The sequence below is a fragment of the Buceros rhinoceros genome, unplaced genomic scaffold (genome assembly GCF_000710305.1).
Source record: "Buceros rhinoceros silvestris isolate BGI_N320 unplaced genomic scaffold, ASM71030v1 scaffold44189, whole genome shotgun sequence".
NCBI classification, from domain to species: domain Eukaryota; kingdom Metazoa; phylum Chordata; class Aves; order Bucerotiformes; family Bucerotidae; genus Buceros; species Buceros rhinoceros.
In genome coordinates, this window is record NW_010431746.1 from 1 (window position 1) to 25,297 (window position 25,297).

The following is a 25,297-nucleotide window of genomic DNA, read 5'->3' on the forward strand; positions in this document are numbered from 1 at the left end:
AGAGGAGGGGCTGGGCGAGCATGGCCAGCCCTGGCAAGTGGGAGCGACTGAGGCCGCTGCGGCCGGACACGCTCCGTGTGCATGAGGTACGCGGCGGGCGGGTAAGGGAGGTACTGCTTGTGGATGGGGAAAGGGCGGGACGGCACTGCAGCGCTTTGCTTCCACTACGATGTCCCGAAAGCCCTTCCTCTCGCCTGTCCGGCGAGAGATCCCTGAGCTGGAAAGATGTGGCAGGCCTAGACAGAGTGATGCACGAAAGGGGCGTTGCGTTGCGTTGCTTCCCTCCTCGTTGTTTTTTATCAGGCTGCACGGGAAAGGAAAATGTAGTGATGTTAGTCGTAGTGCAAAGGGATGAGTTTCTTAGCTATGTTACCTGTAGTCTCTTAAGCTAAATAGGTTGTAGCTATGTTTGAGAGGAACAGCCTACAACTGTGTATTCTGTTCTTCTCTGAACATCTGTGATGTTCACATAATCTAATATGCAGCTTCTACCACTAGTTTTTAATGTTATGAGGTAGCTAACAAAAACCAAAATTCTGTGAAACTTCTTTAAAATGCTTATTTTTATTAAACTTGATTGTTGGGCTGAATGTTACTTTGATAGTACTGTCTTGTAAAGTCGTGAAAAAGTCTAAATAAGTTTTTACACTGGTAATTGTAATTTTCTTACTATCGGAGAGGATGATTGTCTCCAAAAAGGAGACAAAGGGCACAGTTTCTTTATGTAGGTGTTTAGGTGAATCAACCAGAGGCGATGCTTTCTAAATCTGCTTCTCATAATCAGAGCCAAGGATGTGGTATCAGTAGCAGCATTTGCTGTAATAGCCGTGGAATAGTAGAGTTCAGAACCCTGAGCGTAGTGAGGGAGGCTAGTGGCAGAGTACAGATGCTAGCTTACTCAGGCTTCAGGACTCCACCTTACTCGGGCAACAAGTAGCTGAGGTTTTACAAGGCAACTTTGGAAGAAGCTGAATAGGTGGAGGTCTGTAAGGAGAGGCATGTTCCATCCTCGTACTCATCACAAGAAGTAGGTATGTTGAGAGATGGGCACATCTATGTCTGCACTCTTGGGAGGGCAAAAAGAACATATGCAGGAGGTGGAAGCAAGGGCAGCTATAAAGGAGGATAAAAAAATGTTGTCTGGCCATGTAGGTATGATGCTAAGGAAGCCAAAGTTCTAATGTCAGAACTAGCACAGAATGTCAAGGGTGACAAGATGAACGTTTACTGCTGTGTTAGCAGTAAAGGGGGTAGCAGGGAATGTGAACCTGCTGCTGAACAGGGCAGGTGATTTAGGAAGAGTGGACACAGATGAGGCTGTGGCCTCATGCTTGGGTCTTCAGAACTGATGTCCCCTAGGCTTTGCATCTAAGAGACAGGATTCAATGAGAGGAACAACCAGCAATGGAAAAGTGTCATGTTGGGAATATCTTGAGAAATCTCAACCCAGACAAGTCCATAGGACCCACTCGGCGTACATCCTGAGAGAGCTGGCTACCATCATTGTGAGGTTGCTCTCATGATCTTCGAGAGGTTGTGGAAGTCGGTGACGGCTGAGTCAGCCTCACTGTAGTTCCACTGAAAAATCATGAAGCAGGTACTCTTGGAAGCTATTTCTAGGCACCTGAAGGAGAAGGTGCTTGGAAATAGCCAATGTAACTATACTTGCAACCTGATTACCTTTGGCGGTGAAATGACTAGGTCTGTAGATCCACTACAGATGTCATCTACATTAGCTTTAGCAGGGTTTTTGAAAAGGTTTCCTGTAACATTCTTCTCTTTGACTTGATGATGTTAAAAGCTGTAAACTACTAGATCAGTAAAAAACCCTTGGCCGGTTCATAAGGCTCAAAGAGGAGTGGTTAGTAAATTACAAGTGGAGTTCCTCAGAGGTCTGTCCTGGAACCTGTGGTCTTGATATGAGGAGTACATAAGATGTACTCCAGTGATGTTTATGAGCGGGGAAGGAGCCACAGGCAGATAGGTATGAGCTGGAGGAAGGGGTCATCAATCACATCATAAACTTCAACCAAGGAAGCTGAAAATTCATGTGTGAAGTCCTGCACCTGGGCCTGTACCCTGCAGTGGTACAGACTGGTGGACTACCCTGCTGAAAGGGCCTTGTGGTGCAGTTGGACAGTGGGCTAAATGGCACCAGCTCTGTGCTCTGGTGCTGAAGCATGTTAAGCTATATTAATAAGAGCATAGCCAGCAAATTGAGGGAGGTGATTCTACCTTACTTGGTATGTATTAGGCTACTTTTGGAATGCTGCGTCCATTTTAGCCCCACCAGTACGGGAAGGCTTTTGATAAACTGCTGAGGGAGCTTGTTAGGCCACAGCAGCTCTTCAGTACTTGCAAGGAAGTCAGTGAGAAACTGAGGCCAGACACTTTACAGCAGCGCATGATGGGAGGTGGGAAGGAAGTAGCTGTGAATCGAAACAAAAGAAGCAAGAGAGGTTGCAACTTGATGTAAAGTGAAGCTTGTTCACTGAGTACAGGCAAGCAGTGGAATGGGATGCCCAGAGAAGCGTAGCCTCCATCCCTTGAAATTTTCAGGACTCAAGTGTACAAAGCCTTGAGTAAGCTGGTCTGATTTAATAGCTGTTCCTGTTTGGAGTTAGAGGTTGGACCAGAGATCTTCTCAGGTGTCTTTCTAACTGGAATGTGTCCGAATTTGAAAATACTCCTTCTGTTAAGGTGGGGTGAGGGATGGAATGAAGTACCTGCTTAGGCTCATCATGTCAGTTTCTTGACCAGAGCAGTCTCTACTGCCAGTCTTGTAATACGTAATTGTAATGCTGTATAATAGCATTGTATCTTCTCTATGTGAGCTGTTATGTGGAATAGCTGAAGCTTGTAGTCATAGATCTATACAGGTGTTGTGACTATTGCCTGAGCGTTAGGGAGTTCAGTGGTGTTCCCTGCTTTCCAAGACAGAGGAAGATGTGCTGAGATTAAGGGCTGAAAATTCTGACAGGAATTAATGAGCATGTATCCCTTCTATCCAATGACACTCCTTCACAGTAATATCTGTTGAGTTGTCAGTACTCTGATGGCTATAGTATCTAGAGTTGATCTGGAAACTGCTTCTGGAGAAGCTTGCTATGTAGATAGCATGTTATGTCAGTTGTTTGTTTGTTTTTTTTATCCACAGCCATCAATGATCAACCTGAATGTGGACGATGACGTACAGTTAGTGAGAAGTAAGTTGCTGTGTTCTGTGAGTGAAGATTATTCTTGAAGTATTTAATGCTTTTTTGAAATGCTGAGTACATGCTGTAAACAAGTGAGAAATTGTTATGTATCTAATATAGGCAGAACAGGAAGAATGCCGCACACTAAATGAAATAACAGATATGAAGCAACACATTCTTCAGTGTTTTTCCTGTTTAAATCTGCTGCAAGTATACCTTTCCACTGCTGTAAAGAAAATAATCTACTGGAAAAGTGAGTTAGAGAAAACTGAAACGTCATGCGGGCAAAATTGGTTTTCAACGGGTATTAGTTTGAGTGAATTTGTGGCGATGGGGTTTTTTTTCCCCTCACCAATTGAATAGTCTCACACATTTCACAGTAACACAGTCCAAAAGCGAGTTGTTGAACCTGTCTCTTCATGTTAAAGAGAGCACAGTCTTGTAGCCATGAAATGGGTGTGATATACTCTGAGTAAAAGTGCATGTCTCATTCATGCTGGGAAAAATACTGAAGCTGAAAGCAGAATGTTTCCTAGGGAAGTTTCCTTACACACGTGCACTCGTTCTCTTGAAGCATTATACTGGAATATTACTCAGTGACACAGTTTGATCAGATACGAAATAGCTGGTTTGTTTTGCAAGAGAAAAGACGAGTTACAGCAGGATTTGACAGTCTTTCTTTGACTTTAGCATCAGATGAATGCATGCGTACTATGTCTTTTTTTAAGCTTCAAAAATACATGCTTTTTGATGCTTTATGCAATCATAAATAACAATCTAAAGTTAAGCAAGCTGTTCATCAGTAATTTTTCTGCTGTTTCTGCAGATATGCTGGTAATGGATACACATAGCTCTCTCTTAAATCTGTGGTGTCCTGGTAACTGTATACCTTTGTTGCGTTACTAAATTAAACAGTGGCACTACCTATTATTTTGCCTTGAGGCCAAATACAGTACAACCAGAATTTGTCCGTGTATTAAATTCTTGTACTCCAGAAGAGATTGATAGGGTCCAGGCTGAAACAGTCCCTGAAACAAAGCTAACTCCTGAACCATGCCTGAATGTAGTTTGGGAGATCTACTAGTTAATCTGGGTCAAAAGGGTGTGAAAAAGCATTTTAACAGTGTTATGGAGCAGGTGACAGAGCTGCAGTTCTCTGGCAGTGCCCTGGCATTATCTATAGTTAACCAAAGGTTTCACTGTTACTCTTTCAGAAATTTGAGCTTATGTCCTGCAGAACATACAGTTACATAACTATCCATACTAGCAGTCTGAAGTCATGAATATTGAAAGCATGAAGATGCATGCTTGCTATTTGGGTACAATCATTGCAGACAAATGAAGGTATATGTAGTTAATAGACTTTATATGATGCCATTGTAATGTCAGCATTAATAACTGTAGAGCCTCCAGACTTTTATCTTCATTGTTACTTCATCACTATTGGTTTTTTTAAAGGAACACTTCATACTTGTGTAGTAGTTTACTCTAAATATTTTATCAAAACTTTACAGGAACTCTGAAAGTCAAAAAGCCTCGATTTGATGCATCCTTGGTTTATTTGACCCGAAAATTCATGGATCTTGTCAGAACAGCTCCAGATGGTGTTCTTGATTTAAATGAAGTAGCAACGACACTTGGAGTACGAAAACGAAGAGTATATGACATCACCAATGTGTTGGATGGAATCCACTTAATTCAGAAAAGATCTAAGAATCATATCCAGTGGGTGTGAGTTGGCTCTGAAACTTCTAATTTCTGAAACAGTAAAACCCAACGACATTGAATAATGTTTATAACTTTCAGAGTATATTGTAAGCATCCTGAATTACTTTTAATAGATAAAGTTTTTTTACATTCCTTATCCTTAGGCTGTCTGAATTACTTCCTGTATTACAAGTATCAACTGCAGAAGCACAGTGAAACGTATTTCAGCAGAGTAAAGGATGCCAGAGTTCCTGATTGTTGTCTGTTAGTATGCTTTGTGTTCAATAAACAGGCTTTTATTTATATAAATATACTAGACAACTTTCATATCCTTCTAGAGGTTCTAGTCTTGACCACGTTGTTGGAAAAGCACCAGAAAAGCAAAACCTTAAAGATGAACTTTCTGACTTGTCAGCCATGGAAGAAGCTCTGGATGAATTAATCAAGGATTGTGCTCATCAGTTATTTGAACTGACAGATGACAAAGAAAATGCAAAATATCCTTTTAACTCTTACATTACTTTAACGTGGGTTTGGTTGCAAGAACTTGGGCATCTAATAATAAGCATAGGCTGATACTACAAGTATGCAGTAATACTCAATAATAAGTTTTATTATAGGAAATTTTTTAATTGTTCTATATTAGTATATACTAGTCATGTGCCCTGCTTTGCAGTATCGTGCAGTCTAACCTGTCCTCAGGAGAGTGCTGCTTGTGTGACCTTCCTGCTGCAGAACAATGGAAGTGAGGCAATAGTCATAGTACCCTGACTATCACCTTGTTTGCTCCACTATAGAGTAAAGTTGTCTCGGGGGGGGTCTTGACCTACCAGTGAGATTGAGGTGCTTAGTGAGATGAGAAAGAGGACCCAAAACAGAGTCCCAGTGGTCTGTGACCATGAAGATATAGTGGTATGTTGGTTGTGTCCTAATACTGCTGTCCCCTGAGAAAGGTTCCAATGCAGTCTTGTCTTTCAGATGAGTTTTGATGATAGAAGAGCGATTTCTTATATTACAACATAAACATTGGATTTTGGCTTTGGGTTACAATATGACATTACTTAGCTCCCTTGTCTGGCAGAGTGTCTCTGCTCAAATGAAATGTGCCCATTTCCTGTACGGTATCAGAAAAACTTTTCGTTACACCTTACCTGTTCTGCTTAAGAAAATTTTATAGTTTTCCAGGAAATTATTAATGTGCATAGTTATTACAAAAAGTTATTACATAGTTACTACAAAAACACAGGTAGTTTCTGAAGGGGAATGTTTCCTTTGCTTTGTAGACTTCTAGTGTCTGTGAAAGCCATTTGCCAAATGTGTTTTATTTTTTTAATATTGGATATCTTTAATTTTTAAAAGCTTTTTCCTTCCTAGAAATAAAGAAAAAAGATTTTCCATGTGTTATCTAATGCTGAATTTTACAAAGCTAGTGTTAACGTTAACTCAGCTGAACTACTTAACATTTTTCTTAAGTTAGTACTCTGCTTCAGCATATATTAACATCATACTCCTTGCTTCTGCCCATTAGCAAACTACTTTACAGAATCCTTGACCAATGTATACACTAGCTTATGTGACATATCAAGATATCCGTAGCATTCAGGCATTTCAAGGACAGATTGTGATTGCAATCAAAGCTCCAGAGGAAACCAAATTGGAAATACCAATTCCTAAAGAAGTAAGTTTTAGGCATTTCTCTCTTAAGGGATCTAAAGTTCTCAAATTTGATTTTTGCAGCAGCAATCAGTAGTTGACTTCCAGTTTGTTTGTCATGGGTAGTAAATTCGGGTACTTCATTGTTCTTGTGTTCCACTCAGCAATGCTGTAGGGATAATAGTCTAAAACTTATTTTAAGTATTTTTCTGCTTACATAAATTATTAAACAATAAACATGTCTGAGCTTTAGTTATTTGGTTTTGCTAGAGAGAATGGAATAGCTGTAATAAAAGTTATGTATTTCCACTATCAGCCTGTTTGATAACTTGCTAGGGTAATGAAACTTTCAAAGAGCTGTTAATGTTTGTATACTAAAATCTACAAAAATTGTAAATCTAACCAAAGCAAACAATAAGCGTAGTTTGATAATGACCTTAAGAGCATGTAAATGCTTTCTTACAGCCTAATGAGCAGACAGCTATTGTTCCTGTAATGTTGAAGTATGAATGGCACAGTGTAGTTGACAGAAGAAAACATTTTGATGCTCTAGTAGATGTGTCTAAGATGGATTTTTTTCATGGAGGCAGGGGGCTGTGCCCTGTCCTCACCTCATGGTTCAACACACATCCTGCTGTTCAGGTCACACAGAGGAGCCATAGCTTTGCCCTCTGCACCCAGTCACACTGCACCTGCATCGAGGCCTATATACTGGGAACCCACTGTTGGAAGTAGTGCTGTGAAAGAGGGGAAATACTGAAAGTAAGCTTAAGATAACAAATGGAGCTTTAATTCTGTTTTCCTTTTGCATGTGCATTTTTTATAATGTTCTTAATTGTGTAGTCATCAAATTTGCCTTGCTGGGTGCACAGAAAGGGAGATGATACCGTGAGAAAAGGAGATAGGCATCAATAGAACCAGAAGACTGAGATCCACAGCACAGATCTCCAGTGATTTCACTGGTAAGAGGAGCTGGTTCTCATGCTGTGGAGATGAAAAAGATAAGATTTCAGAGGCTTCCTGATGCAAAAGTAGGCAGGATTTTAAAAAACTGGTTTTGAGAGAACAGAATCTTCTCTCCATTGGCCATTAAATTTGATTTGTTCTGTGCCTTGCAATGTGATATCTGCTAAAGGAAAGCAGTAAAAATGATACGATTTAACTGCTTAGCACGTAGCAGCCTTAATAATATGGCAACGATTTGTTTTCTGATCCATGGCATTGACTTGTCAAGTTCTAAATGTTGTTACTCTTCCTAAACATATAGTAAATCTTGGTAATATATTTAAGGTCAGTAAAAAGACTGAACAAAGATTTAAGTGCACATTCTTCAAAAAATAAACCTTATTAGCTTAATGGTGCTTAATAAGCACCATCTATGTAACAGTCATAATTTATGTAGAACTAATAACATTATTTTAAATAGTTATGTCATTCCTGTATTCATTCCGTTCTTAATCTATCGGCTTTAAAATATGTGCAAAAATAGATAACTATGTGTAAGGTTTGTTCTTTGGTTTATATGCAAGTTGCTGTTTTATAGGATTGCATAGAGGTACATGTGAAGAGCACAAAAGGACCCATTGATGTGTATCTATGTGAAGTGGAACAAGAGAAGCTAGATGCCAAAACTTCTGAAGATACAGATACTGTCACTTCTGAAACTGAGCCGTCAGCTCCTCCTGATGAAGGTGGTGTCTTCCATTTACACTTGTATCCCTGTGTGAGAATTTTTTTTTTTTAAGCATGGTCATACCATTCTGGTGAAGTTGAAAACTGTACTGTACGAATATAGTTTTCTGGGTATAGTTTGTCACCAGGATGTGTGGGAGTATAGGAAACGGCTGGAAGAGAAGTCTGTGCTGTTGTGTTACCTCACATCAGTAGGCGTTCAGAGAGTCAGGCACATGCACGCATAGCAAGGCACTCTTGTCCCCTGACCCTTTCCTTTCTTTGCTCATAACCAGTTTCCTGTCAGAGTTGTACTCTGCAGATGGAACAGCATGTGTCAGTTCTCCGCTGCCTCAGTGCAGAGTCCAATGGCTCACCGGAAGTAGTTGTCTTGAGAGTTAAGATGCTGTTTCAAGCAAGCCAGTGTGCTGCTCTTGCTCATTACTGCCCTGTCTCGGGGAGGGCAGACAGAAGAGGGTATGTAGTATTTTGATCTCCTACAACAAGACTGGCTGGAATATAGTCTCTCGAGAGACCCAATGCTGCAGGATGTTGACGTTTAAAAATAAATGCGGCGGGAATCACAGTAGCTTAGAACACAAAAGATAAATTTTTAGCTGTGCTGATTTATAGTTAAGGGTAAGAATTGACTTTTTAATATTGGGGGTTTTTTCTTTTCTTTATTTTGCTGACAAAATGATTCAGAATTCTATTTCCTACAATGACAGTAATCGTATTCCTTTTCTTTTACTTTCCTTTCAAAGTGACATCTCTGGGAGAAGAAAAAACCAAACCACCTGAGATGACAGATTAATTGCAACTCAAAGATCTAATACAGAATGTAAATATCTGTGTGTTAAGAGCTTTTCGAAAGCTGCTTGGGTCTGCAAACTTACTAACCTGAAATGTTCCAACGTGTTTTAAATTTAAAACAGCAGTGGGTTGGTTGAGTGCTTTCACAGGATTGCTTATCTTCCCAAGCCAAAAGACAACAGTTCCTAGAGTTGCTTTTAGGAGCTTTGTTTTCATAATTGCATGTGGTCTACAGAGCTTTGGGAAAATGGTATTTTTTAGCTTATGAAATTTTAATTGACAGAAAACGTAGGCAATTAATTACTTCTAAAAATGAAAATTCGAAAACTTTCTGGAACGATCCAACATCCCTATGACAATGTGTGTATATATATAATAAAGAAATGCACTTTTCAGTTCTGAGGCTGCACTACTATTAAGCAAGATTGTGAGATAAGAGTGTAACAAGGAACTGGTGTATGAGAAGCCTTCACTATAAAGAACAAGATGTAAATATGAGTTATGCCTTACGCTGTGTAGATGCTGTTTGCATTGTTTGCATCCAGCTCTGCATGAACTATGGTATCAACACTGAAGTTAAATAATTGGGCTTTTTGTATATATGTGTATCATGTCTAGGTAGTTACTGATGTAGATTTATTGAGATGGTTTGCATTTCTGCCTTTGTACAGCAAAGAAATAAAATAAGCTTATAAAAACATTACACAGTGTAATTGGTCAGTCTAATGAAATATGCTGTGGTGTCTGTTGGAATTTACTGGGTGACTACACACAGTAAAACTGATGTGAAAATTTTAAATCTGTTATATGTGGTGCTGGCAGCTAGCTGATAGATCTGATTAGTGGGATGCCACAATACTGTAGCAATTTTCAGAAGAAATGTTATGATCAACAACTACTTAAATTGGTCCCTTCCAGTTTCTAGAGTAACTTTAGCCTAGTACCATGATCTCATTGTGACTTTAGCTTGCAAAAACACATAAAATACTTTAGAACTACATCTCTGTTCATCTGTCTTTCGCATCTGTAAAATGGAGCTTCAGAATTTTGATACTGGGTTTTCAAAGGGAATTGTCGCTGTACAGGTGCCATACTTAGGCTCATTTCACTCCAGTACTAGAAAATTTAATTCATAGTTTTCTGTGTTAGCAGAAGGTTAGCAGGTTGGTTTGGGGTTTTTTTTAAATCATAGAACCATAAAATGTTTTGGGTTGGACCTTTGAAGGACATCTGGTCCAACCCCCAAATTGGCACCCCAAGTCATTGTTTTTCCAACCACGCAGTATCAACAACTATCTACTGTCTGCTCTCACAAGTGAGAACAAAAAAGCTAATAAACCCCTGAACATTTTAACCAGCAACCCTACAGCTATTTTAGATTTCACAGATGCTGTGAAATTAAATGCCCTATAAATAAGGTAGGGCAGTTGACACTGCGGAGCTTAAATATACCTAAATACAGATTGAGACTTACTCCAGTTTTCTACAAGATTCACTAGTTCTGCAAAACGCATAGTTAGTTATATATATATTTGCATTATACTATGCAAATTGGGAAATACACAGAGCACAAGCTTGTGTTGGAAAGTAATTTTGGAAGCATGTACACAAGAAGCCAATTAGCAAGTCCAGAATAGAGGACTTCAGTGTTGGGTGCTGTTTTTCTGCATCTCTGTAAAATCCAAACTGCAGGCTGAGCTTTAAAGTAATAAATAAAAGGAAACTGTAGATCACAGTAAAAATGGGGAAGCTGCTCTTCCACTGAAGCTGGGGTGGATGTTAAAATTAAGAATCATCTTTTTCCCCAGAACGGTTGTTGTTTTCCTTCGGTGGCTTCTTTCCAGATGGCAAACCTGCTAGTGGCTGTTGTTTTGGGGGGGAGAGAGCTCTGTGCCCAAGAGCAGTGTTGATCTCCCTACGCTGGTTCAACAACTTGGGATAATGTTTGCTGGGGAACGAGTGAACATTTCCAGCACTAGCAACTAATGCTGACTGCTATGTGTTAGGGTAGGATTTTGCTAGGTGATGATACAGTGTTTTGAACTGTGGAGTAAGGAGGCATACTTCTACAAAACGGCCATCTTATAAAATGTTAAGGAAGTCTGTCTTGAAAAGCAGAGCGTACTTTTTTTACTGGAAACATTAGAATTTTTCATTTTGAACAAATCTCTAGTGATTCTGGTTTTTAACTTCAAGCTACGCAATTATCACAGTGAAATGGGAGAAGCTGTAATATGACAGTTACAATTATTTTCTTAAATACCTTTATTGTTTTAACAGTGCATCTTCAGTGGAACAAATGGACTTTTGAAGATTAAGCCATTTTGTTGTTAATATGTGGACACTTAATTATATCCACTTGTGATCCTGGAAAACTGTACTGTATCAGCTCATGCTGACGAACTGAAAAGGTTAGACTTGGACTTGAGAAATTCCTGAGAAGTTCCTGAGCGATGATGAACTTAAAAGTTACAAGCTCACTTAAAAAGTAAATGTGCTAGGGCCTTACTCAGAGTTCGTATAATAATACTTGATTTGTTTTCTGAAAGATTATTAAGATTAAAGTATTTTATTGAGTCCCTATCTGTCCATTTTCAGCATATTTGTATGTGTAAGCACTTTGCTTGGCTATTTGAGGACTCTGCCTGTAATAAACGAAAAAGTTCTAATAATGTTTTTGTCTTTCCTTCAGTAAGAATGGCTGAGCATCCAAATGCATTAATCAGCACTAGCAACAGCCAGGATCCGTAATTATCAAATGGCCTGGGTTTGCTGGCTCTGTGACTGGATCAAACACCACAGGTTGCCAGTTCAGCCCTTATTTGGTATGGGAAATTACTCGTCAGTGTTCAGATGTGACCTGCAGGTTTTAAATAATGTGATTTGTAAAGAAGATTGCTTTAAATTATTGTATTTTGGAAAGCATTTAAAAAACAGCAAATCCCTTCATTTTAAATGATCTTTTTGTTGCACGTGAAGAGCCTCGTTCATAAGCATAATTAAGTCACACTGACTCCAAAAGTCACTTTAGCTCTTGTAGTTTTCAGTGGTGAAATTAGCCTGCTTGCTAGATAGTTGGCTGGTCCCGCCTAGCTGGAGTTGACTGCAAGCTTGAAACCCGTGTGTCTTGGCATGTAGGCTGGCTCTGGCACTGTGCTGGGACTTAAGTAACTGCTAAAGTGTTTATCCGGAGCAGGAATCTGCTATTTTTGGCTCCGCTTCTGATCTGCCAACGCTAATTTGTGAGGTGTGTTGAGGCTAAAATCACATAAATTATTCCTGGTTGTGTATGGTTTATATAAACCTATATGAGGCTTCTCACATAGACGTTTGCTGAAGGACTAGGATACTTGTTTGTAAGGAACCATGGTGTGCGTTTGGAAGGAAATCTTGATGATGTTTGGAGAAGCCTGGTTGTCTCTGTGTATCTTGTACGTGGTTCCTTCCCTTCCTTCCGTCCCAGCGCAGTCTGATGGGCTGTCCACGGGCCTGCAGCTGTGCTGTACAGGCACCTGCCACATATCCATGCACTTACGGTGGCTTCTCACGACGTGGTCCACGAATGAGGTAGTGTTTGGAATCGCCCCTGGATTAAGTGATGGGACTAGAGGAGTCAATCCTAGAATTTGTATCAGCAAATTCAAGAGATACAAGCTCAGGACATTGTCTTTTATTGACTTTTATTAGGCCTCTAGCATTTTACAGCATCCATCTTCAAAAGGAAAACTTAGCACTTCAAATGAAAATTTTTGGAATCTCGTTCCTGGAACAGTTTTGCTTTCAGTCTTTTCTAGATTCTAATGCAAATTCTGCACGTATCTGCTTTTAGATAATGGAATATTCTTTTCCAGACAGACAAGCAATTTTGGTAGCACAGCTGTCGTTTTCTTAGAAACTCTTCTTTTTTTTTTTTTCTTTCTTTCTTTCTTCCTTTTTTTCCAGCTGTAACCATAAAAATGTCACAGCAGGTTACGGCAGTAACTGTTGCTTCTCTAACATGCAGCCGAAGTGCGTGTCATGAAAAATGAAACAAAAATGGATAAAATTTTTCTTGCAAATTAGGAAAGTGTCAGATCAGATACAAAGTTTCAGCAAGCTCAGGAAGGGAAAATCTGTTTTTATATATATTTTAATTACAAAGCACACAAATTCTTGCTGGCTCCTAAACCTAGGATAACTGTGTCCACAAACTGTGACCTCACCAGTAAAAGAGTTCATTTCCAAATGTGAAAATAGAAGATATCTGTCAGAAGAAAAGTTCAAAGTCCAGTAAAAACATTACAAATTTATTTGGATAATAAAGTTTTAAAGGGGGTTGTAAATTAGAGATGGGCCCAGACCTTTAGCTGCAAGTTAAAAAGCAAATACCTGCAAACCTGCATGTTTATTATACCATCATTAACATTGAAGGTTGAAGTGAGACACAGGCTTCTCCAAAGACTGCAATTTCTGGCTGAGATTTAGCATGACCAAAATGTTTGTGAGACAGCTGGGATTCCAACAGAAGAATTTTGGATCTGGAAACATCAGCAGAAGGACGCTTGCCCTCATTATTTGCACTGGCGGCTGTTTGTAGGCAGTTACCTACCTCTTTATTTTCTTCACAAGCACGCAAAGATGTGAGCACAGGGAGGAAAACTGTAGGAAACATATCCTACTAAATTATTAAGTGGTAACATTTAGCATGGCCTCTGGGACAGGGGAAGGCATTAATGTGATTTTGAGAAGGAGACAGAGAGTATCTCTAATGCTCTTACAGGCAAGATCCATCTTTATGCAAACTGTGATGAGACTGTCTTCTGACGTTCTCATCTGCTAGGCTGTACTCTGACTATGCTCTTGTTCAGAAGTGCCCGGAAATTAAATTGTATGTAGAATGAGTGAATGAATGAATGAATGAATGAATGAATGAACAAACTCCCATTTCCCCCTGGTGAGACTCATGAACATTCAGAACATTTCTTCCTGACCACAGAGCAGCTATGAAAGTCCTCTGAGTAACACCAGACACTGCTGTTAGCTGGGCAGTCAAGGATCAAACCAAGCTTCCCAGAAGTTAGTTGTGATCTCTTCATGATCGCTAAATCACCTACAAAAACAGGACCATATCCACATACTGCCTCCATTCCTTGCACTAAAGCAGGTTGCACAGAATTCGTAGTAAGAGCAGAGAACCATTATCTAATGCTACTCCCCAGAAATCATCGAGAACCTTTTTACCAAGCAATGTTCTCATCACTGGTGCCAGTAATACTTTGGTTTTGTGTAAGAAACAATTGCTCGTGGGAAAAATCCCCCAATGTTAAGAGACAGATTCAACCTTAACTGCCCACCAATGTGTGCAGGGCCTTCAGTCTGCTGAGAAGCTATCAGAGATGATGATTTCTGTCCTTATTCAGCTGAAAAGAAAACAATCACCTTTCAAATGATGCAAAATGATCCCATGCTGGGGGTATATTCATCAAGGAAATACAGAGATTTGCCTCAAAGTCTGCAAGATCAATACTTCCTGTGATTAGAGGTTTGAAAATAAAAGCAAAATACTGTAAAAACATTAGTGTTGCCTTTCATTTGAGATCAAACAAGTATTAATTGAAGATTTTTCTAGAAAAAATGAATAAAAGGATAAATATAAATGTCAGTCTTTCAATTGCCAACATTGACACATAGGTTGGCAGTCTCAATGCACAGATCAGAGGTTTTGATTTGTTTGGAAAGTATCAAAACCAATGACAGACCTGGGCCATGGAATAGCACAAAAGGAAAGTATGGGCTTCTGTCTATTTATTGATTACTTCTGTGTTTCTCCCAATCTGAAAGACTCTAGACTCTGTTAAAAATTTCCTGCAGCTTGAAGCTCAGGAATCTTAACTTCTTTTCGAAAAGGAATTATATTTGTGACATTAGATGATCAATTCATAGAATCTTAAGTATCTTCCAAATGAAAATACCTTTTATTCCCAATCTGTAAAATACTGTTCCTTTATCCATGGAGAAAATACAGGCTGTCATGATCTGGAGGGGGGGTTGGAATGCTGTCCAGATACTGTCTGTATGCTGTGTATGTGTCTCTGAGGATCTGTTGCCTAGAAATGAAAACAAGACAACAATAATTGTTTACATAGATGTTGCCTGAAAACTTCTGAGGCATCTATACTCCCTCTGCTGGCTTTATGCCAGGGGATCATTTCTTAAATTGACAAATGGGAGCTATTTTAGGGGGGTAAGGAGGGAGGTCCGCAAAATGGCACTTATGATTTGGAGGGAAAATGATACAGCTGTAAAGGGGAAAAAAATCCCCCCTAATGCCACTTTAAAAGTTTTTTATCATCTTTGAAATCAAAGGTCTGTTCATTCAATGAATGACTTCTGACCAGTTTGACAAAATTGGAGTTCAACTAGAAATAGTCATTCAGCCCTGTGCTTTATTGACAGCAAAGGGTGGCTCTGAAATGGCCATGAGCAAACTGAACACATCATACTTGCAGCTGAATTGTTACACTTTCATTTTTTGTATAGGTAGTTCTCCGTTTAATAATGGATTCATAATGGCAATACTGGTAGTACAGACAAATTACTGAGATACAGAACTACGATTACAAGAAGGATAAGACTTGGGGTTTCTGTTTCCCTATAGAGAGAATCTCATTGTGGGCTGGCCGCTCAGGACAGTTTTACTTACATATAAACCCATACATCCTTTCAACATCACGCTGCTATTAGGCCGCTTGCTGCCTCTGGACAAATCACTCCTCTGTGCTGTGCCCATTTGCAAAAAATGGGGTGACTGCCTGAATCTCCTTTGCAAACTCCTATCAGTTCTGCTCTGCAGTGACTCCTCAGAGCATACCAGCTTCCCCAGGACCCTCCAAAGGATGCCTACCCAGCACCAACAAGGGCAGGACTTGGACTTCTTGCTGTGCTTCATGAAGCAATCACGGTGGGTGCCGGGACCTTCTAGGTGCCTTAGAAGAACATTCTCTCTGAAGACACCATCAGAAAACACTCTGCTATCGTGAAAGATGCTACCCCAGGGATTACTGAAGCACTCAGTCTTTACCGCGTGTCCTTTACTGCATGCCTTTACTGCAAAATAAATTCAACGTTCCAAACACACAATCAAAATCGGCATCATTGACAATTTCAACTGAGAAGCCAAAATGTACAAAAACCAAATAAATGTTCCTTTTGTTTATTTTACCTTTGGGGGTGGGGGTGTCCCCTTTGCTATGCTATCAGTCTTGTATTATGTCTGGAACATCGGATTAGTCTTCAGTTTAACTTGCAACTATATAGACGAGCCCATACATGCGTCCATGTCCATGTCCATGCTGAGCTTGGGATGGCCAGAGCTGGTCGCTGGCTTCCCAGGAGCTGTGAGGCCACTAGAGGGATGTCTACAACCATCCTTCCACTGGCTGCTGAATCTCCGAACCACACCTTCACATTTCCAACCAGTTGCAAATTACACTCAGCACCAAACAGTAATTGAAAATGCTGTAAAGAACATACCAGAGGGCTGCTCACCATGGCCTAGGGGAAGTATTTGGAAACTACCAATATGGAAAGATGTGACACAACACTGGTGTGCCACAAGGTCCAAGTGAATTGGAAATCCCAGATCCCTAGCTGCTGCTTTCCTTCCAGCATACCAGACATGATCCACACAAGTCTTTTTGACAGCCCAGCTTCAAGAGATTCCAGGTCTTGGAAGATCAGGGGGTCTAGGCTGTGTGAGTATCAGCTGACTGACTCTACAGCCTATGTAGCTGCCTGTCTGCCTGCAATATCAGTCATGGGGGAATCTTGAACAGCTGCTCAGAAAATTCTGAAAAAAACAAATTTTATTCTTTCGTGTAGTGAGATCTCTCTTCATGCTGACGCTCTGCAGGCAGTGTCACATCCAGCACTTGGCTGGGAGCTGGAATTTTGTGTTACTGTAACATCTACACTTAACAACAGCTAGATATATTATTTGTTTGTTTGTTTGTTTCCTATGAATTAGCTTTTATCTTGTGACATGGCATAATCTATTTAACTATTAACAACTTACCAGTATGCTCAGTGAAAAAGGTACTTCTTGGTTTTTTACTAGTTCTAAATTAGTTGACTAGAAAAGGAAGAAAATTTAATAGTGAGGAATCCCCCCTTCTACAAGGGCTAACTGTTGGAACTAATGGGATGAACGGAGCAGCAAAGAGAAGGTAAAGTTGGTAAACTGAAGAAATAAGTGCTATATTAGCCTTGTGTGCCCCAGAACAACATAATTAATAGGCTCTAACTTATTAGCCTGGCTGGGTACATGGCTTGAACTCTTATACTTAAAAAAAAGATAAAAACGTGTTTTAATTTAGGTGGAAAAGAAACAGCATAGATTTAAAAACTGGTAAGAGTTAAGATTTGGATGATTTATTTATTTCTTACAATAGTTAATTCCCTGGAAAATGTGGTTTCAGTCATGTCTAAACTATTTGCTTCAAATTTGCTTAATAGTTTTGGCTGGAAAAAAAAAACAAAGGAGGAGATAAACTCTGCTGGAGGAAAGTCCCCAATTACCTTACAGCTCAGTGATCAGAACCTTTACTTAAGTAGCAGACACTCCTTAGCAGAGGCTGTTTTGAGACTACTCTCAGTCCTTCCTGTTACCACTTTGATTTTATCCAGGGATGGGGATGCACGTCCCAAGGGAGCATACTGGTTCCCAGGGCGGGAAGCCACCATTCTCATGCTCCTCCTCGCTGACCCAATGAACTTGGTGCCTCTGTGCAGGGCAACAGCTTCAACATGAGGAAAAATTTCCCCTTTCTCCCACTTCAGGGATGTCCAGTTCTTTGACAGATTCCTAAGAAGTCGATTTCTGCTTCAAGTTCCCTTGGACGAAAGTAGGATTCCCTTATCCTAAGTATCTCCACACTATGACATTAAAAAGAGACCAACTCTCTTCTTCAAGCATCCAGAGCAAATATTTTACATCAGATCAAATGGTCCACGCAAAGAAATACCTTCAGGTTATTTTCTTTCAGCAAGGAAAACAGCCAGTTTGGTTACAAACAAACTGTGCTGGTTTTTATTATATTCACTGTGGGTTTTGAACAAAAAAGGCAACTTCCACAAAGTCTTAAGCTGGTCATGAAGTAGTTTGATTTTCACTTTCATCAAGGCTGCACTATGCTCCTTACAAACCCTTATGTCTGCAGCCACACAAAGAAAGAACCGAAAACAACGCTGAGGGGTCCCGACTCCAGCCCCCTACGATGACAGTCACCCCACTGTACAGCCCTTTCAAAATGCACCGATCACGCTAGAGGTAGCTATTTGCTTGACACCTTTGCTTGGATGAAGGTTGTACCAAAGCCCCATCATTTATATCTAGAAACTTTATTTCCCGTCTAGGCTTATTCATGTCCAGCTTACATGCATATGTTCTTTTGCCTGCATTGTTCTGTAATGTACAGCGCTCTTAGTCTCCTTGGTGATAACTTCTTTGGTGTATCTACAGACACCACCATATTTTCAGTTACCTCTCTGGTGGACTTAGCAAATTCAGTTTTTCAAGTGACCTCACATAAAACAGGCTGCCTTGTTCCTTTATCTCTGCCCAATTCCCAATTTCCCCTCTCCTTCAATACAAATGAATGGAACTATTAATGATTCAGCAGTGGTTTTACTTCATCTTGCCCTTACCATATCTTACTTGAGTATCTTTGTTAAATTTTACAATACCATTTACCCTTTTTATTTCCACATTTCTTTCCCTCAGCTGTTTCCAAATGGTAAGTTCCCATGTTAGATCAGAATGAATTACTATTCCCTGAGGGCACAGCCCTCTATAGACTGCACCATTTAATTACATCATATTTCTATCATTTCCATCATTGAGATGATCCAGATCTTCCAAGCAGTATCTCAGCCCAGAACCGTTTACTGATGTTGTCTTTGGACTCTGTGCAAATAGCCAGCAGTGGCACTACACTCATTGATTTCATGCTGGTTAACAAAAAGGTTCTAATTTCAAAAGATTAAAGAAGACTGACCCAGACTGGTCCTTGTAATTCCTACCAATTCAAATCTTCAAGGATTCAGCTAATACCCTATTTCACCCCATAAGGCATAGTCAGTTTTTTGTAGTTTAGAAATAGTATGTTACCCTTTGGAACGTTTTATAGATGGGTCTCCTACAAAGAATGCACAGGAAAAGTTTCCTTAATCATCCCCATTAACTCCTGCCTTACCGTATTGAATTATTTTCTGAAGACAACATAAATTACCTCTTCTATGGCCATTTTCATACCTTAATTATGCTTATTCATATACTGTTCTGTTTTAACATCATCACCCATCACCCAATTCCAGATGAAGTACTCATTTGGATTGGGGCAAAACTGAGATCATCTCTACATTAGCCTCCTCACACAATTGTCCCATTTACTGTTGGAGAGACAAGTCTAGTAATAACGGTTGTTAAACAAGACTGTCCTTCTTGGACAAAATGAGGAGAAATAGAAAAATCGTATTTTTTCCGAATGGGAAGGAAAAAACAGGGCTCCTGGATATTCTTTTTCTTTCTTTCTTTCCCTCCCTCTCTGTGACGAGCGTTTACCCGGCTGCTCGGCTCTGATGTTGTTTAAATACAAAATGACATAATTTCTCCAAGAGTGTAAACGATTATCTGCAAAGCTTTGTTTTCACTAGTGCACTCATGATTGTTCTTACTCCTATTTTACATCCCCTGCAAGTTCCCCAAGAGTAGGCACAGCAGCCATAGCTGTTTACACCCCAGGATCAGCTCCACTAGCTTTTCTTCTCCCACAATTAACAGTAGTCAAGACTTGATGTAAAGCAGACCGTAGGAATGACAGTGCTAATACAGAGACACATAATGTGGGTATTCAGAGATGCAGACAGAACTACTGCAATAATCATCTTTATGTCACCCATTCTATAAAAGTCATCTTCTACTGGCATTTCCCCCTCATTAGTGCAGGGAGTGTTCAGTGCCCACGGTTTTACTGTCACTTTCCAAGCCAGTTCCTACATACTTCTGGCTAAAGGCCAGATCAAAAGAAGGGTTTATTAGGTGTCTACAATGGTTCTTACACTAAAATCAAAGATCGCAATCCAAAAATACTCTTCTCAAAGGCCGTCCAGCTGTGAAGGTCACTAAGTTTGCTACCTACCTCCCCGCCTCCATCCTGCTGAGCACTGTGATCAACAGGTTAGAGAGCCTTTCCTTCCTTGCCTCTTTATCTTCTTATTACTGCATTTTTACTGCATAAAGACTGCTTCAACAGAATGCATGCTTAAAGAGGCAAAACCGCACACAAACTTGCAAGAAACTGGCTAGGAATTTAATTTGGAGGTGGAACGTGCAGCATGAACTGCCACAGGACGGAGAAAGGAGAATACATACATGGGCTCTCACTTTGCTAAAGAATTCTGTATGGACATTCAGAATGGAATTCAGAATGGACATACTGATTCAGATTATGCATCACCCGGGAAAACATAGGGCTTTGGCCACATTTCTCACAACTTTTGTTCAGCATGGAGTTGGGCGCTCCTTTCTAACATATCTGATTCTCCTCGGGTTTTCTATAACGAGCCTATTTGCCCAGTTCTGGGCTTTGGATTCCATTTTGGTAAGCAGGTGTTTAAATATCTGATCTTAAATCCAGAACAGTGTCAGAAATGCTTGTGTCATTATGGGAATGTGTTCACTGGAAGAGAATTGTATACTGTAAGTATTACAGGCATGCAAGTGACAGGACTGAATCAGTCCTTAGTCCCCTTACCAGAATTAAAAGGAGGTAGAAACAGCTTTCAGAAGCTATGGCCAGCTCTTCCAAGGCACCAAGAGCTTTGCACCCTGCACTCTTCCAATTTTGCAACCTCTACAATGCGTCATCTAAAGGAAGTGCTGGAGATAATGCTCACAGCAGAAATAACTGTGGCAGAAATCCTCCTCTGCTCCAAGGTACAGTGAGGTATAAGCAGCCTGCTGACGGCACAATGGGGAGGATTTCATAAATCAGAGCTGCCCTGTGAACTGCCATGACTTCCACCTACAGGCCACAGAGCCCTGAACTTGGTCTAAATGCAAAAAGCAGCAAAGGAAAACTTGAGGTCACTTTGTCCTTACTCTCCAAGCTACGTTTACTGCAAGATTCCTCCTGAGACTTACAGTGGAGAAACTGGTACATCAACATCACATAAGCATTGCAGTTAACCTAGATTCACAGTTTCACTTCTGTCTTCCCAGTGCATCCAAGAAACTATGAAACTACCTGATTAGCAAAAGCATTGTTATTTAGCTGGGGAGAATTATGTAACCAATTAAAAGACAGGCAGAGACCAAGTCCTGCATTATCAGGACACACCTAGGCATTATGCAGCCACTTTTGTTTCACTCCTCCTTTTCTTGATCCTCTGGTATTTGTGATTAAGATACTGAATTCAACACAGCACAGACAGTACCAACTAATATTTCAGCATTTATCCACTACTAATGCTGTTTGAAAAAGTGGGAAGCAATTATACCTGGCATACCTATCAGAGACAAAGATACATTCCTTCCCAAGTAGAAAGAGTAGATGTAGGCCTTTACCAATGAAGTTTACCATTTGAAGATATTTTCTTTAACATTTGCTTGATTACTTTGGGTTGCATTTAATTACACAGATGGCTGAATGGTTTTGTAATTTTATAGCTGGCCTGGGCTAGTGATTGATGTGGTAGTGTCATTCTTACTGAGGGCTGGCTTGGGAATACATGGGGTTTGAAAAGCCGCTTGCATTTAAAGCCGCTAGTGGCAAAGCAACAGATGCTGTACTATGAATTAAATGAAAGGCTGTTAAAAAATGTTTTTTGTGGACTTCACATAACTATAGTATTTGCACTAAGACAACAATAGAATCAGAAAATCAACAATGTTGATGATTGTGGCTGGCTTTGTGACTCCTTTAAAAACAGGTGCTTTTCTATCTCTTAGATACAGAAGTCATGGACTTTTCTTCCTGTCTGTTTTCATTAACCTAAGAAGGAGAAAAAGGGGTTTATTTTTAATCCAGAAAAATAATCTATTAACCCTTATGTGATGGGCTGAAAAGGAGAACAACTCAGCTCGAGACTGTTAAGTCAAGCAAACTAAGCAAATTTTATTCTCCGCGGCCGTCTTTTATAGTTACTGATAAGAAACCCGGAATATGGAGCCAAATAGGAGATTCTCGTACTTCAGCGTTCTCACGTTCACTAAACGATTACCCTTGTTTTCAGGGTTCACATCATACAATCACGCGAGCAGTCAGTCAGGATAAGCTAAAGATACAACATTCGCACTATACACTCAGTACTTTTGAACTCCATTTGTTCTGTTCTAGTTCCTTAGATTATGATTTTGTTATTTCTTATCCATATCGTTAGAATTAACTTTTACAGTGAATTTTCCCACCTGTTGCAGATCTCTAGCTCATAGCTATCACTTTTGCTACAGCTTTCCAGCTCGCATCCTGCTAGTTAGGTGCTGTGCTACACCCTTAGACTGATTAAACACTAGCATGTGAGAAAGGAAAACTAAATCCCCCCAAAAGCACAATAAACTTACATTCCTTTCCATCCCTATTCCATAGTTATGAATCTAAAAATAAATCCTTATGCTAGTGAAGTAAATGTAAATTATTTTCTGGAGGTAGAATGACAGTCTTTAGCTACAACCTCCAAAGTCTTGCGTCCTCACTATCTAAAAAACCACCTCTTGTCTGATTTCCATCGCAACAACAATGATCAACTGTGACGTTCAAGCATCCTGGACGGCCCAGTGGGGAGGGATGATAGATATGCACCTTTGCCCATAGCAGTTTGACAAGGCTCTATTTTGGCAGCTTTCAAAGACTGTGTATTTGCTTGGTCTCTTTGGTTTTTTGTCCTTCTTACTCTGTTGCCACAATTTGGTTCTCATTCAGGATGAGAGACAATTCATGTCTCTGGGCAGAGATAGTCCATGAGATCACTGGCAACTCAACTTTTCTATGCATCTGTTTTCCCATATGCAAAACACAAAAATGGACTAGATCCACATGAGATGCTAAACTTAAATTTTAGGAACCCTGCCAGTTAGCAGAATCAACTTCCCTGTCAGTAGTGCTCTTATGGTCTCTCTAAGAGAGTGGGAGCCCAAGAAGTGGATTTGCAAAAGCCTTAACTAGCCAGCAGCAAGTGCTAAAAACATAGCAGCCCTTTCTCCTAAAACAGAGGCACAGATAGGTAGTTTGTTTCCTGTTTCTTCTTTTCCAATAGCTAGTACTGAAAGCATGCCTGAGGCCCAGAGCAGAATCCCTCTTCTTTCTGAGAAGGCTGGCTCCCTGTGGAAAACCCTAAAGGAATGACCTGAAGCTGATGACTTTTAAACTAACAAGCCCAGTTTACGAAATTCTTACAAATCTGTTCATAAAAACGCTGCCAGTTCTGAAAATGGTCAACAGCAAATTCCCAACTGCCTCAGAACATAAGACATATTTGTACCATAGTCACCTAAAGAGTTAAATGGCATTTCAGGGAGTAGAGAGGTGAATGACCCAGCTGTGGACTCAGAGGCTTACAGCTGCAGCATGCAGGCAGGAAGGCTTGGACTTTGCCTCACAAAACATGGTAAATAACATTTGACAATTCACTGCATCAGACTTCAAAACTACCGTACACGGATCAAGTAAAAACAGTTCTTCCTCAGACGGTCATTGTTAGGGATAGGTGTTATCCTAAGAGATACATGGCACTGTAGGCAGAAACAGTACAACTGTAAAAAGATGGCAGAAGGTGTCATTTTCCCTTTGGGATGTGTTAAAACAGTGTTTTTCACAACTACAAAGGGAAGGATCTGGCTTTCTGGGTACTCTTTTTGTTAGTTCATCACTTATAACCAGCAATAAAGCTTCTGCTGATGACTTTGTTTAGGATTTGCGTTGTACAAAGGAATTCAGCTGACTGCCATTGTCAATTTGTAACAGAATAAAACTTGTTTGTCAGTAAAGAGGTAGGTCCTGAAGGCTGGAGGTCCACTGGGCAAGAATTTCAAGGAGGTACTGTTCCTGTACACTTGCTTTTGAAGTCACAATCACTTTTTTTTGTATGCAAAAAGGGCTGTTACGCTTATTTAAGAATTTCTTTGTTACCTTTCTTTAAATAGTGCCCTGAACAATGTCGCTAAATCATATAGGCTAGATAAAGCAAAGATTATTTTTTACAAAGCTTATTTTATATAGAAGAAAAACGAAGAAAGGAGAAGCAGCTTGCCTAGAGCCAAAGGGAAACTGAGAAGAGAGCTTACATCTTCGTATCACCTGGTGCTCGACTCAAAGCTCATTGGAATCACCCCTATAACTGCCATTTGGCAAAAATTGAAGTTTTCTATAATTGATGTGTGGCATAAATGATCAAGGGCCTAAACTAAAGTTTTCCTTAAACTTCCTACAGTGTTAACAGCTACTCAGAATATGCAGGTTCTCACTTGTGGAACAGAATTTGGCCGTTGTGCTTTGTGCTGATTAGCCGACGAGGTAAAAGCCAGTCACTTGCAGATTTAGCACTGGGACCTCCCTTAAACACGACAGGCTTTATTCAGAGGTAGTGAAGACTGACAGAAAAGAAACATCCTGACCAGAAGGTGCCCAAAGCCGAATGACGACCAAGCCGCTGTGAGATCAGCACTTTTCTGCAGCAGCCCGGGGAAAGGTAAAGCTGGCAGGGGGAGATCACGACCACTGACCCAATTCCAGACCGAGCAGACCTGCCTCCCCCCACCTGCAAAGAGCCTGCGTGCGCATGTACATAACTAGCAGAGATGTACAACCAACAGAACCCAGAGTGCTGATCAGCGGGATGATCTGTAATTTCTAACCAGTGGAGAGCAGTCTCTTTGTTCTCTGGAAGGCATAAAGTTTGATGCAGGCTGAATGGGGTGTGCTGGCTCTGTGGGTTAGCACCCAGCACCCCGTCTTGAGCAACACTGGAGTAAAATCAGTATCCCGGCCCCGCGTGTCTGATTGGCTTCTTGCACACCGGGTAAACAGACCCTGTTTTGGGGACAACATAACTACTGTTGACATTAGCAAAACCCAGCACAGGTTCCTTATCGATCACTGGAGACACGCTCCCCACGTTTGGTCTCTTGCCCAAACCTACTTTAAATCCCTTCTTTAAAAAACCTGTGCTGCTTGCAAGAAATTAGCCCATGAGTAGGCCCTACGTGAAGAAATCATCTTTCT

The 25,297-nt window shown here is 40.3% G+C and overlaps 1 protein-coding gene across 1 annotated transcript; it reads left to right on the forward strand.

Moving 5' to 3' along the window:
* The first annotated feature begins 20 nt into the window (after positions 1-20).
* Positions 21-9,332, forward strand: E2F6 (E2F transcription factor 6). The gene is made up of 7 exons (XM_010143519.1): positions 21-86; positions 3,158-3,206; positions 4,712-4,928; positions 5,243-5,401; positions 6,468-6,582; positions 8,101-8,248; positions 9,031-9,332. The coding sequence occupies exons 1-7, from the start codon at positions 21-23 to the stop codon at positions 9,150-9,152; spliced, it is 876 nt and encodes a 291-aa protein (XP_010141821.1). The 3' UTR covers positions 9,153-9,332.
* The last annotated feature ends 15,965 nt before the right edge of the window (positions 9,333-25,297 follow it).